At 33.2% G+C, this 14,628-nt stretch overlaps 1 protein-coding gene across 3 annotated transcripts; it reads right to left on the reverse strand.

Moving 5' to 3' along the window:
• Positions 1 to 2,681: 2,681 nt before the first annotated feature.
• On the reverse strand, positions 2,682 to 14,500 carry LOC130655671 (polycystin-2-like). Of its 3 annotated transcripts, none has more exons than XM_057458448.1 (16): positions 14,343 to 14,500; positions 13,204 to 13,515; positions 7,478 to 7,591; positions 7,342 to 7,395; positions 7,050 to 7,108; positions 6,780 to 6,934; positions 6,591 to 6,689; positions 6,345 to 6,483; positions 6,176 to 6,264; positions 5,283 to 5,682; positions 5,010 to 5,191; positions 4,572 to 4,925; positions 4,380 to 4,497; positions 4,144 to 4,301; positions 3,755 to 4,052; positions 2,682 to 3,578 (listed from the first exon to the last, which is right to left on the reverse strand). In XM_057458448.1, exons 2-16 carry the CDS (start codon positions 13,502 to 13,504, stop codon positions 3,555 to 3,557), a joined length of 2,544 nt encoding a protein of 847 aa, XP_057314431.1. In that variant the 5' UTR covers positions 13,505 to 13,515; positions 14,343 to 14,500; the 3' UTR covers positions 2,682 to 3,554. The 3 variants fall into 3 exon arrangements, with proteins under 3 accessions (XP_057314431.1, XP_057314433.1, XP_057314432.1); XM_057458450.1 differs by having other exon boundaries at positions 2,682 to 3,649; XM_057458449.1 differs by lacking the exon at positions 7,050 to 7,108 and adding an exon at positions 7,166 to 7,221.
• Between the last annotated feature and the right edge of the window lie 128 nt (positions 14,501 to 14,628).

Below are 14,628 nucleotides of genomic sequence, written 5' to 3' on the forward strand. Positions count from 1 at the left end.
TTCTGTAAAAAAGAAGGTTTTTAGAAAAAACCATTCACCAGTTTTAACGAAATTAATGAGAAAGGACATCACGATGAGAACAAGACACCGAAATATAAACAACAAAAAACCATCTGTTGAAAATTGGACTAACTTTGGGTCCCACAGAAATAAATTCTTGAAGCTTTTTACTCCTCATTAAATGTGAAAACGTTACTGGGAGTAGACTTTTCTGGAAAAATACTTTCACTGAAAAGTCAACCAAGGACACTTAAGAAATAATATGAGATCAGTCATCAATTCCTGATATTATGAACAAAAACTTGTAAACATTACAAAATCTCTTACCAGACACAATATTCCGTGCTCAAATAATTCCTTGTTTTCTTCAACGAAATTGACGATGTAGTTACCATTGTACAAAAATTATTACAGCATAAAAAAGATGGGGGAAAAATTCAAATTGTTAAGTACGTAAAAAACAGTTGAAGGACAAAACATTTGTTCCCGAAAATGTTTTTTCTACCAAATTATTAAAAGATTATGTCGATATGGTTGCAGAACAAATGAGCAATTATTATATCTTTCCAGATGTTTTGAAAAAGCTGAGGTTTCTCCAATTTCTTCAAAAGTGGATCTAAGTCGTCAAAAGAAAATTTTCGCCCTATTAAATTATCTAATTGTGCAAAGATAATTGAGCGAATCGTGTATAAGAATATTGAAAGCTTCATGTCGGATAAGTTACCTTCATTACTCTCGGGTTTCAGAAAAGGATATACCGTAATTATTCTAATTTAACGCTGCTTCTAATTAACGCGGACGGACAAAAATGGCCAAGAGTTTGTAATTTATCGTTTCTAATTATTAACGCGGGTCGAAAATTTGGCGTGTTTTATTTTCCTCTAATTTCAAACAAACAAACAGTGGTTCAGATTAAATTAACATATATATTTCGATATATTATGATACTGAGATCAAGCAAAGGGATCATCATTTACGTCTTCGTCCATGACAAGCTCGTCCTGTGCTTTTCCCATACATTTTTGGTATAATGCTCCATTGCGGATCTTCACTGGATCTGAGGAAGTAATACCACACACTTCAAATAATCGTTTCACCATTTCCTTGTCCTGAGCAAGGTAGTCATATCCTTTCTTTATCCACCCAATCATCTGCTGGCGAGTTGGTACGGGGATTTTGCTGCTACTGCTATTTCCATCAGGGAAACTTTTAATTATTATTTTGAAAAAAAAATTTAAGAAAAATTTTCAAAAAAATGTTTCTTATTTTGAGCGGATTAATTATTTTTACCGGCGCGTTAAATTAGAATAATTACGGTAATAATCAACAGACGACGTTGTTAAACATGATCAAATGCTGGCATAAATCATTACATAGTAACAAAATTGTGGCTGCTGTTCTAATGGCCTTAAGCAAAGCTTTTGACTGTATTAATCATAATCATATTGCTAAGTTACATGCGTACGGTTTTTTCCATGATGCTCTCTCTGTTGTGTACAGTTATTTAAGAAATCGTTCCCAGAGAGTTGTTATATATAATACCTTTACTGAATGGTGTGAAATCTTATCTGGTGTTCCACAAAGTTCCATTTAGGCCATTTTTTTAATATATACAATCACGATTTTTTGCTTCAATTTGATTCATCTGATGTCAATGTTTGTAATTATGCCGATGACAATTCGTTTTATGCATCTAGTCCTAATAATTATAAAATAAAAAGAAAAGCGCTCTTATGTCATCTCACCTTTTGTTCTCCAGAAATGGTTTGCAGCACGATGCTAACAACTGCAAGTTAATCATTTTTGGGAATCCAAAGAAATTTTTCTCTTTCAATGTTAACGGTGAAATTCTTATTAACTCGTCTAAAGTAAAGTTTTTGAGCATTGGTATTGATGGAAACTTTCTTACAGTGATCATGTAAAGAAATTGTGTAAGAGAGTTTCCGCCAAGACCATTGTTTACAGTATCAGTAGTTCTCAGTGACTCTTGAAATCCTAGGCAGTTGGGACAAGAATGTATCGCATTTATGTTCTTTAATGTATCCACACCCATCAGCCATGTAACGCTTTTTGTGCTGGTGTTATGCTTGTTTTCATCATCAGTTATCATCAGCAAGCTAATCAAATACTGGTGTTGTGCTGGAATAAAAAGGTGCCATCAAAAGTAATCCACATCATTGTTACAAGCTCTTACTCCGCTTTTGGAAAATTATTTAGAAGGCCTTTTCTTTCTCCTGTAACCTATCAGTGAATAAAAATTGGCTCTTTATTATAACAATTGGCTGTTTGTTATAAAAATAGGCGCAGTGAAATAAAACACGCGGAATACACGCTTTTTTCTTACGGGAATATGCTTTATAAGAATATCAGGCTTGTTTAGAACAATAGGTCTATTGTTTAGAACAATAGATCTATTGTTTATAACAATAGAAAAATAAGAATGATGACCAGCCTGGTTAAAAAAAGAATTAATGTTATCAAACTTATAATTTTTTAATCCATTCATTAAAAAATGCTGTTTTCAACGAAATTGATCGAGTAAATGAATGCTCCGGATGATAATGACGTTACTGTCAAAATGAGGCAGGAAATTAAATTTATTTTTAGTTTTCCAGTATCTACTAATCCGAAATCGTTCAGCTTGCTACGAAAGAGAGCCTGGAGAGAGTAAAAGAAAAATACACAAGACACATTATTTATTTAAAAGCAATAATATTTTTTACAATTCGATAAAATCCAATCCAACTTTTTAAATTAATTTGCTCCATTTAAATTAAAGAAAATGCGCAAGAAAAGAAATCGTTGTCTGTTGTTTGCCGTATTAATATCGAGAAGTTGTGTATCGAATCAATTTGTATTTCGTATCGTATCGAGAAGTTGTGTATCGAATGGTAACGACAATTCATAGAATAAAACAATATGGTTGACAACGAACTCTTGCCTTGTTAAAATAATATTTCATAAATGCGTTCGTATATTTCGAAAATTGTCAAGTGTGAACAAAGAATTTTTTTCTAATTTTCTACTTTTTTTATTTGTTTTTTTATAATTATAAGTATTTACTTTAAGTTAAGGAAAGAATAGATTGAAACAATAAGAAATTTCATGCAAAATAATTTTTCATTTTTATTGCCACTCAAAACTTGTTTTAGCTCATTTTCCTTATAAACGAAATTGTAAATGAAAAAAGAATTAGGATAAAGAAGTGAACTTTTGAGTACATATAACTAAAATACGATAATACATGTAAGATATATACACGCAGCGAATAATAATAAGTATTATCTCGTCCTCTGAACTTTAACGAACTGAAACGACGTATTTATTTACAATAAATTACAACGTGCATAACACAAGTTATATACAAAATAAAATCCAACGCCCAATTTCTGAGAAAGTACAGCGTGTGAGTGACTCTTCTCCCCAGCTACTTGTGCTCTCCGATATCAACACACGCTACCTCCTCAAACGTGCCCAACAAAAAGCAGTGGTGATAAGTGCATTTAAATGAATCTCGGTTACTTAACGTCAAATCGTGGCGACAAGAAGTCATTTTATTTCGACAATGAAGCGTCCTCCTACGACAAAACAGTACATGACGATAATTAGATAAAGCGTCAGAAGTCAAATGCGCTGGTTAAGGGTCGATCTGAAATAAAAAATTGCACACGTGTAACTCAAATATTCTTTGAATATCGTTGACGTGTCTGGGGGTGCATAATGGTGATATTACGACTACACAATGTAAATATACCTTTATCGATACAGAGCTTCCTTTCGTTTTTCTTGTGTGGCCACTTCCTGACCGTTGTTTAAGAGATGCATCGCTATCCCATCTCTCTAATTCATCTCGAACAAGCTTCTCCATTTGTTCCCGTTTGTTATCATCACCGCCCTGTCCACCTTCGGAGATGCTATCCAAAAGTTTTGTCATGGTCTCGCGCCGTTTAATTTTTGCTTTATCCATTGCTTCTAACTTCAGCAAAACTGCATCGATTTTCGAAACAATGCTACCAATGCTATGTTCAACACGGTCGACTCTTCGACTTAGCCTAAAGATATTCAAATTCATGTAAAACAGTGACTATTTCTAAATACAAAAAACCACGCAATAGTTTGTTAATAGACTTTTAAAATGCTTACACTGTAAATTCTTCAGATGGTATTCCATGATGGCCACCGCCCTCACTTCCATCATCACTGTCATCATCATCATCATCTCTCACATTCATCTTACTTTTCATTTTATCCGCGTCTGATTTTGCACGTTCAACTTCCTCGATTTCTTCGTTCAACTCCGCCTATAATATGAAACAATCAAGAAAGTAGAAAGACAACGGGTGATTTTTTTTCTCCGTTTTTATAAAACCATGATGTACCTCTTGTCCTTCCAAGTCATTTTGCATTTTCTTTTGTTCGACTTCGTTCAATATGCGATCACCATCAAGATCGTATTTGGCAAACACTGCTTCAATCTCCGCATCCGCATGACCACGTCTATATTATAAATGGACAATTACTGAGAAATTTGTAATATAAGGAACATGCATTTAATCTAAAAGAATACTCACGCTTTTAGCTCAGCTCTCCATTCTTCAAAGTCGAGTTTGTTATCTTGATTGGTATCAGCGGTTTGTAGAGCTTTCTGAATGTCAACAATCTTTTCGCGTTTGAATGACAGCTTACTCATCATTTTATCGTATCCTTTCTTGAAGTAATCACCGATCTCAAATTCACTTTCCTGCTGCGCTAAATCAGATTTCACTTCAGCATATGTATCGTTGATGATAGCCAAAAACATGTTGATTAAAACGAAGAACACAAAGAATACATAAGTGATAAAGAAGATTGGACCGAGGATACGATTGGCATCTTCAATGGCGTGGAAATCAAAATCTCCAAGGATGATACGGAACAAGGTGAAGCTAAAAAATGCAATTTTTACAAGTCTAACATACTTCGCTCACAAGAAATAACAAGTTTAAAAACTTAAACTTAGAAATACTTACACGCTGTCCAAGTAAGTACTGAAGTCTTTTACTTGAGTACCAAAAATTAGGTATCCCCATTGAGCATATGCCAAGAAGATGATGAAAAACATGACTGCAAAACCAGCGATATCTTTTGCACAACGAGCCAAAGTAGATTGTAATTGAGTCATGGTTTTGTTAAAACTGATGTATTTGAAAACCTACAAGACAAAAATTTAGGAAAACATAAACGTATATTCAATAAAAAATACTACGTCATTATAATAATCCAAAACTAAAAAACAGGTTTACCTTAATCCATGCAAAGAACACGGCAACTGCAACGAAATCGTTAAACTGTTCTTGCCAGTAGCCAAGAACCTCAAAGTTAGCATATTGGTTGTCATTGGATAGCAAACCTTTTAAAAGATTATCGACTTCCAGTGTTCGATACAAATTGAACACAATACAGATAATTCCCATCAGGATAACAACAATATCAAAGATATTCCAAAAGTCTTTGAAGTATTCGATTTTGTGTTTTTTAATTTCAATGATTTCTTCAATGGAGTAGTACAGCAAGAAAAGGATAAATAACCCTTCACAAGCCATTACTACATAATCCATTGTGGTAACATATCGAAGAAGCTTGAGGGTACGAAATTTAGAATAAGGTATGCAACCTCCAGTTGCAGGGTATTCCAAAACCAATCTACATAAAACAAAATAAACTATTTACAACTGTTTAAGTGTATTTTTTAAGTTGTGAAATGTATACTTTCATTTCAAGAAACCGTCCGCATTTACTCGATCCCCTTAAATGATTATAATAGAAAGTATTTAATGACCGCCTCCCTCGAATGATCGCCTTTCCTTAAATGAGCACCCTTGTATTTTTAAAAAAGGGTGCATCATTGATAGTCCTCAGAGAAAGCGCTTATTTGGAAATTATTATTGAGTAAAGCCAAAAATAAAACAAATTTAGTCCGTAGGGACATTTTCATTTCGTAAATAGTGGTGTCTTACAAGATTTGTTAAATTAACTTTTAAATTACATGCTCATATCAATGTTTAGTAATATACCAAATAAGCGTCTCCCTGGAAGAGCGCCTCTCCTCAAATTTCTAAAATCAAATAAGGGCTTGTGTCCGTTTGAGTAAATACGGCAATTAACAGCGTTAATGAAACCAAAGCACGAAACTTACGTGATAATGCAGAACAGATTGATGTTTGCATTGTAAACAGAGAAGTCAATAAAAACAGCTCGTGTACCCCGATCCAACCACAAGTTTTTCTAAAAGAAACAAAAGTTGTTTAAAGTTATGTAAGCCATCATAAAACTAAATGAAAAATATCTGCCACAACACAAATTACCTTTAAGTCTGCAATTACACCTTTTGTTACACCCTTCTTGTCCGGTGAAAGTAACTGAGTGAAACCACCTCCTTCATACGTGGATATCCTGCCCCAAAAACTACGTCCTTCCAATTCACTGGCAGTTGCATACGTCCAACTATAACAAATTTTATTATTTAATCCCAATAAAAGTATACCTGTATATATTACATATAGTTTTTCTTAATATATTACAGCATAAACAAAATTAAAGGTAGTACGTACGCTGAACCATTCATTATTCCAAAAGATCGTTTGTCTTCAACACTTGGTGAGTAGGGAGCATAACACTCTTTAATCTCCTTTTTGAAGTCACTGTGAACACTAAAAGACACAAGAAAAGCTTTTACTTTCAAATTTTCTTCTTTTTGTTAACAAAAATCTATATTGATAAAATCTACATTTTTAGCTTACACGCAAGAATCATTTCGGACTCGAACTTGTCGTAATCTTGGTCTTCCCAAAATCTTATTTTCAAAGTAAATATATCCACGTTCATTGCTTTTCACAGGTTCGTCGTTGTAGTACTTTTCCCAATACAATCCATTAACAAGTCCACCTTCTGCGTACTAAAAATGTAGAAAAACTAATATATTATTCAGATTTCCATATCGCAATGTATATGTCATATATGAATAGGTGGAGAGAAAAACAGTGAATGTTATTTGGTGTGTGTGCACTTACAGTCCAAAAGTCTTTCATTGTTGTAAATCCATTGAATCCTGTAGTCTCAACAAACAAATCTATGAATATATGGTGTGTATGTATACGTAAACAGTCATCAACCTGTTTTTACTTACTTCCCAGAAGCCTTGCATTGTGGTTATACTTTTAAAATCGTCCCCGTCAAAAAGATCTGCAGAACAAATTCATTTAATGCTATTGTTAATAAAGTTGGAAAGTACTTTAACTTGAGAAGCAAATTTTTTAAAAGATATTAAACGTGGTTCGATTTTTTTTTTTTAATTACACATACCTTTCATCACTTTGGTGAAATAATACATGGTACTGTTAGTCATACCAAAAGTCACTAAAAGAAAAAATAAGAATATTATTAAAACTGAAAAATAGGACATTCTCTACAATTTATATACAAACATCTGAAGACTCACTGATGCACAGGATCACAATAAAAGCAATGTAAATGGCAAGCTCGCGAAGCGTTGTTTTAACATACAACTCTCGATCATCTCCAGTATCTTCTGTTAACCTAGTTTTCCATAGGCCTAAATAAAAAATCAGCCGGTCAACATACAATATTTTAAATATGTAATATTCCATTGTTTATTAGTTACTAACTTCTTGGAAATCTTTGCTTTTTCCTATTCACAGTATTATTATGGATATCATTAAAATTTTTAGTTTGTGATTTATAAACTTTTTGGTGGCTTTTATGTAGAATATAGTCAGTCTCAGCGTATAGTGGATTTAACCCTATATTCATTGCCTTAGCATCTGTTTTCTTCTTTTCATTTAAAATAGCCTTGCGGGGAAAAGACCGCACTCGTGGAACAAGCGGCATCACTTGTTCTTGACCTGGCACAAGCTATAAAATGTGTATATTTTTAGGAAAATGTTATTTTCTAGTTTATTAAAAAAAGCTAGGAAGTTAGGATCACGATTTGAGTTGTTTTCCTTTCATAAAAAGCAGCTGGTTGCATTTTTACATGCAATAAAAATTTGTTAGCTATTGCATAGCTGTGCTGATATCATGAACATTGGGCTAGAAATACAACAAAAACATTTGATTTCTAAAGATGCTAGCATTTGATATGACAGGTGAACAAAACAACGAACACAGCAATTATAAATCATTAACGAAGGGTTTTTATGTCGTCTATTTTTATATTTTATAGAAAAAAAAGGTGTTAAAGGCAACCCAAGGCGAAAAATTATGTTGAACTCATGTTGTAGAGCTTTCAACAAGTGTTTTTAACTTTTTTAAAAGCTGTTTTTATTCTCAAGATTTTCGCATTGAAATATTTTTAGATTTAATTATGCTGCATAAACTATGATGTCATAATGTATTGGGATGTCTGAAAGCCTTACGAGCTTGGAATCTGCATGTTGGTTAGCAATTATCGTAAGTAAACATATAGCGCTTATAAAAGCTTAACTACAATATTTAATTTTCTTAAATCTTTAAAGCCCTATTCTACAAAATTTAACTATTTTTATCTTGGAATTCCTCTAATAAATTATGCATTAAACATTTCTCCTTGACTGATGATAGCAAAAATGCAGTTTGTTCTTGTTTTGTTTTAATATTTTTACTAAATTGACACAATCTAACCTTTACGTTTGTCAAAATATAATTTTGGCATCGGGTAAGATATGGAAAAAAAATTTTTATTTTATTTTTTCTATTTATTGTACTTTATTTTTATGTGCAGGTAATATATCCTATACTTGCTGTTGTCCTGGGTATATATCACCAAAAGCAAATTTTTGGGGAGAGAAGCGGAGCTCATTTCCTCATTAAATAAGGCAATTATAAGGGACGGTGGAGGGTTATAGGGTTTCCGCACCTATACATCAAAATTTCCAGTTTTCGTCAACTTTTTGAATGGGTTGCCGAGTAATTTATCTAATTTAAAGATGGTTCAGCGAGGATTGCAGTTAAGAGCAACTCTGTGTACTGTTTTATCCATGTGATCCATGGGTTACTTTTACTAATATCACGTGACCGTTTCTAAGATACATTACGCTTCAAACCCATATCGCTATGATCACAATGGACGGAACATCATTTTTAAGAAAACAAAGAAAGGGTAATTTATATAGTTGATATATCATTACTTTTTTAACATGCAACATATTCCTTCTTAGTCTTACTCACACTTAAAGCTTCCTAGTATAAAACTACTGACTTAGCTGGAATAATAACAGAACTTAAGATAGCATATAGCTAGCTATTTTAGAACTAAGATAGCTTCCTAATAGAAATATTCTTTCAGATAGATTTTCTAGCTATAACTAGCTAGCTCTACATATACTACACAGTGAGTGAGATAATTCTACACTGTTAGAATGCCCCAACACATAGCTGGTTCTAGCTACGATCGTCCATACAATTTGTTGTCTTTGGCAATTTTATACCAAAAGCTAAGAGCCAAAAAGTTACCAAAGTCAGCAAAAGAACATAGCTAGCTAGATATACACATTTTGCAAAATAACGTTTCGTCCACACTCATGATCAGTTTAAATATAAAGGTTGATATGGTCACGTATAATCCTTTACGTTGCTCAGCCACAAATGTCACTTCTTAACATTGAATGACATGGAGGCGGATTGAAAAGTCATATTTTTGTGAACGATTGTAACCATATTGGATGCACGTAACAAAAGACCCAGGGTAGTAAACATTGCCATTTTGTAGGTCAGAAAATCAACTTTGCATGCACCAGTTTGTGTCAAGTTGCAGAAACAGAAATTATTTATATATCGAAAAACGTTTTTTGAAGTAACATCTACATTTTCTGTTACAGAGGCTTTGTTAATTCTGACAAGTTGTTCTTATGCAATTGTCAACATATTTTGAAAACCTTCAAATATATATTTCTTATTTAATTTCCTGATATGTATAGAAATAATGTCATAATAATTTCTGCTTCTGTAACCTGACATGATCTTTACATCAGTGTGGGATATCATGCTTAACTCCAGCCTTAGCTAATTTCCAAGCTAGCCTAATTAATTCCTATTATATATAGCTTTATATCCTACTGTCATAAAACTTGTTGTGCAAAATAAACATGTACCGCTGTTTCATTTTTAGCTGGGCAGGGTAACAACAGGGAGTTTATGCTGTTTTATATTTAAATAAAGTTGCAATAAGTTTTTTTTGGAAAATGTGTTACGCCTGTCCGATGTCACGATTAATTTTTGATGTTTTACAGGAACTTTTCCCCTAAAATGTTGCAGGATTATTTTTGATTTAAGAGGGTTAAAATAGGTTATAATCTGTGTTTTTATTTTAAATGTGACAACAACTTTTCCACAAAATAAAATGCTGAGTGGTTGTTTTAGCTGCCTATAAAGGTATTATGCCTATACAGATGGGCGACGCAATATACCTGTATATACTAAGCGCTTGGACTTATGTTAATGTCAGGCTGGTACCTGTGTTTCTATATAACTAAAGTTGCACTACAATTTTTTGTGTAAGGCTATTATGTGGATGTACGGCATTGTTTATCTGTACTAAGTGCTCACCCTGGATTAAAAATCCTTTTTTAAATTTTGCCAGGAACATTTTGAGAAAATTTGATACGATGGGCACAACATACGTAAATTGTTTTTTGGCAGGAAGGTTGTTTTTTAAGAAATGTATATTACACCTGATACACCTTAATGCTGTGTGCGCTACACAAAATTATTGATATAGTGCATACTTGTACTAAAGCGTGGCACAGGTGACAATTCCTAAAAATCCACCAGACATTTAATGTCCGGTCACAGTTACTTGTGACTTAACCAGACATTTTCACACCTGGTTCCCCCGTCTAGTTAGTATGTGTGCTGTAAATCCGTAAGCATGTATAAGATGCACCTGTTAAGTTTTTCATCTATATATATATTTATGCCCTGTTGGTCTAATGGCTATGACACTCATGCAAATGAGAGATCCAAGTTCAAATCCTGGACAGGGCTAGGAAAAACATAATTATCTTGCACCTACAACAACTAGGTATTCATAAGTGTATGCTATTAGCTATATTGAGTTTAGTAGTAATTTTTGAGTCGTAAAGGGGGGAGTTGCATACATTCATCACTTTAATTTATAGAGCCCAAAGATGCTTTGTTTTTGTAATGGATCTATCACTTTTTGTTAAAAAGTTTTGTGTTGATAAACCTGCTTTTTTTACTAAAAACCTTTTGCCTTTCTTGTGGACTTCTCTGATTATTTCTATATCTTGACTTTTTAATGTTGTTGTTATTGGAACCAAGGGCGTTATGACCGATTGTTTAAATACTGGAATTCGCTCATAATTCTGCTAACATGATTCACTGTATATTGACTTGGTATAAATTTGAGACCTTTTTCTGAGCTTTTAAATTTGAAATATTTGCACCTAAATATTTCTAGAATCATGGACTAATACGATACATAATAGTCTTTGAGTTGTAGTGGGGGGGGGTCTATTGAGGTGCCTGCCCCTGCCTTGCCGTTCCCTTGCCTTGCCAGCACTGACCGTGCCTCTGCCTACCCTTCCTATGCCTTGTCTGGTGCCTGCCTACTATGCCCTTGCCTATGCCTCCCATGCCTTGCCTACCCCTGCCTTGCTGATTCCTCTTCTCGTTTCCTTGCCTGCCTTTGCTGTGCCCCTTTCCTCTGTGCTTAATGCCTTTGCCTTTGCAACCTCTCCGCAACACTTTCTATATTGATTTGCTACTGAAAGATATCACTGCAAAATCCTAAATATGTCCCTTGTTGATAAACGTACTTTTAAATATAGATGGTTTCAAAAAATTATATGTAGTCATCAGGATCAAGATGATGTCCTATAGATCTAATTCCCCTTAAATTTGGTTTCTTTATCCATCCCATAGCACCCTTATTATATATATATATACACCATTTTTTGCACATGGGATATTTTGATTACAATTTTACCTCTCAGTAGCTATACAGTAATTTTAAAGCTTCTTGTATAACTTTTCTGCACCAGTACAATGTTGTTCTGAGAAACATTTGAGACAGAATTTCATTTTGTGTTTGTCATTGAAAGCTTTTATGATTGAAGGGTGTTGAATAAAGGTTGTATTGTTGCTAGATATTTCTTTTTTATGTATATACTTTATGTATTCATTGAACACAAGTTATGCCAAGATGGTTCCCAACCCCATAACATTTGTCATCATTGCTGCATGAGCTCTTGATGTGTTTGGCTTTATTATGTATGTTAACAAAGTACATAAAAAAATAATTTACCATGTTTAAAATTTTATGAAAGTGCAAAAACATGCTTTCATAAATTAAGTTTTTTCAACTATGTGCACTAAACTGAATTACTCTTGTCACAAAAAGCTGTGATATTGTGATTTTAAAATGTGTGCGTGAAACTATAATAGATTTGTGCATAGAATTTGAAGAGTGAGACAGAAATCAGTTATATAGTCAGTTATTAGTACCCATAGAGAAAATAACTCTATTTATAAAACTACGGGAAATGCATGTTTTGGCAATTTCATAGAATTTCAAACTTTAATTTTTTGCATCTTCTAACTTTGTTAGCATGATAACCTCTTCAGAGTTTAAGTTGCTTGCTTATTTTCTGTATTGAAAAAAGAAAGTAAACATGGACATTATGAATAGTTCTCATTTCCTGAAGAAATAACTAGTCTCACTGCAAAAAATCTAGTTTGTTATTGGCAGTAGCCCTACTTAAAACATATGTGAAGAAACTGTAACTTTCCTTTCTCTGTAATAACAGCTGTCATCTGTCTGTCTCTGTACAAAATGGTAACTGCAGTTGCGTGACACATAAAATGTGGTATATAAAAGACAGGTGAACCCGTAGATTTATCCACAGGCCACTGAATAGTTCTTTCATGGTCAGAGCCTTTATTTATAACAGTTTACTTCCTTTTTTTAATTGCCAATAAGATATAAAAAAGAAAGAATTATTTAAACAATGGTTAGCTGAAATTATGAAAACTTGTGTATGGACCCAAGCAAATCAAGATCTAAGGTTGCAATTTACAATATATTATATAGCTATATATATATATATATATATCATCATTTTTTCTACACATTTTGGTTGTGTTGGTTGTGGAAGATATTGCTGTAAAATGAGAAGAAGATAAAACTGGAAATGTTTGAAAACTTACTTCTTAAAGTTTTTAGGAATCTTGTAAAACAATCCACAGGTGGGGCTTTTCCATCTGCTCGAACATCACGAGTAACTTTAGTTTGCATGCTGTATGGTTCTGCTGCCATTGCTGAGGGTAAATCAACAGTGGCTTGTCTTGGACTGAAGTCCACGTCATCTTGTCCAGGTCCATCGTGATCATCAAGCCATGCTTTACGAGATGAAGCTGATTCTGGTCTTGATCTGCCCTGAAGTTCCATTTCATCTTGTCTCGTAAGACTTGTCTGAGATCCTTGAAGATTGCGCCTTTTGGCACTCATCTTCGTATTTTCTAATTAGTAAAATAGAAAGCGAAAATTAATCTTATTTATTCACAATGTGAGTAAAGTTTTCTCTGAATTTCAGAGTCGTCTCATACTTCCCGAGGATTTGTTGTTTCTTAATTTCAATATGGCTGCCTCGCGGAAACTATTTCTTATCTGTCCAATCACAACAAGAGTTTAACCAAATCACCAGGGGGTAAATAAATATTCGGTTGGACTTTTTACTGCAAGACCTAGCCGAAAACTGAATTATTTACGACTTGTTAATAAAAGCAAACATTTTTTTTATTTTTAAATTATAATTATTGTAATTAAACGACCAGACTATGTTGAAGGAGACAGCGGCCGCTACTGATAGGGATTTTTTTTGCTTTGAGAAGGGAGCGGGTTGGTGAAATTAAAATACATTTCATCACGGAATACTTCTTTAATTCTTTAGTTTATTAAATCAGCGACGCTGGAAAAAACTTATAATATAAGGAGAAATAAGGAACAATAAAATATAAATAACTACATATTAGGCTCGCTGTGTTTGTCCAGGCCATGAAAAAAGTATTGACTATTCTTTTTTTACTTAAACTTATTTTAGCATCTGGAATCCAAAACTAGGACATGTCGTAATGTATAAAAGAAAAATGTATGATAAAAAGAAAAAAAAAAGATATTTGTTTCCGAAATTTAATGAAGGACAGCTGTTGTCAAGCTTGGATACCCAAAAAACATTCGAAATTTGTATTTTGCTCCCTAAATACAAACCCATTTTTTGACTTCTTGTTTTCACATTTACGCAGCAAGCAGTACAAAACAATAAAGTATAAAAATAAAAAATTCTTACATTCTCTTCCAAAAAAGATGCGAAAAATTCCGAAATTAAACTTTTCTTTTCTTGAGTATTGTGAAACTAACATAGAAAATTTTTTCTTCTTCTTTTTTTAATAATATATTATTCAATCAAATAGATTCCTATATTGAAGTCCATAGTAAAGAAGAGAGAGTTATATTGTCATCCTCAATTGCTCATTCAGTACCACCTGTTAAACTTAATTAACGTATTTTTTAACGCTAGGGCGACCTCTACGTATATACTAAACAATCAATCAATCAAGTAAGTCCCACTCTCA

This window comes from Hydractinia symbiolongicarpus, chromosome 8 (assembly GCF_029227915.1).
Source record: "Hydractinia symbiolongicarpus strain clone_291-10 chromosome 8, HSymV2.1, whole genome shotgun sequence".
In the NCBI taxonomy this organism is placed as follows: domain Eukaryota; kingdom Metazoa; phylum Cnidaria; class Hydrozoa; order Anthoathecata; family Hydractiniidae; genus Hydractinia; species Hydractinia symbiolongicarpus.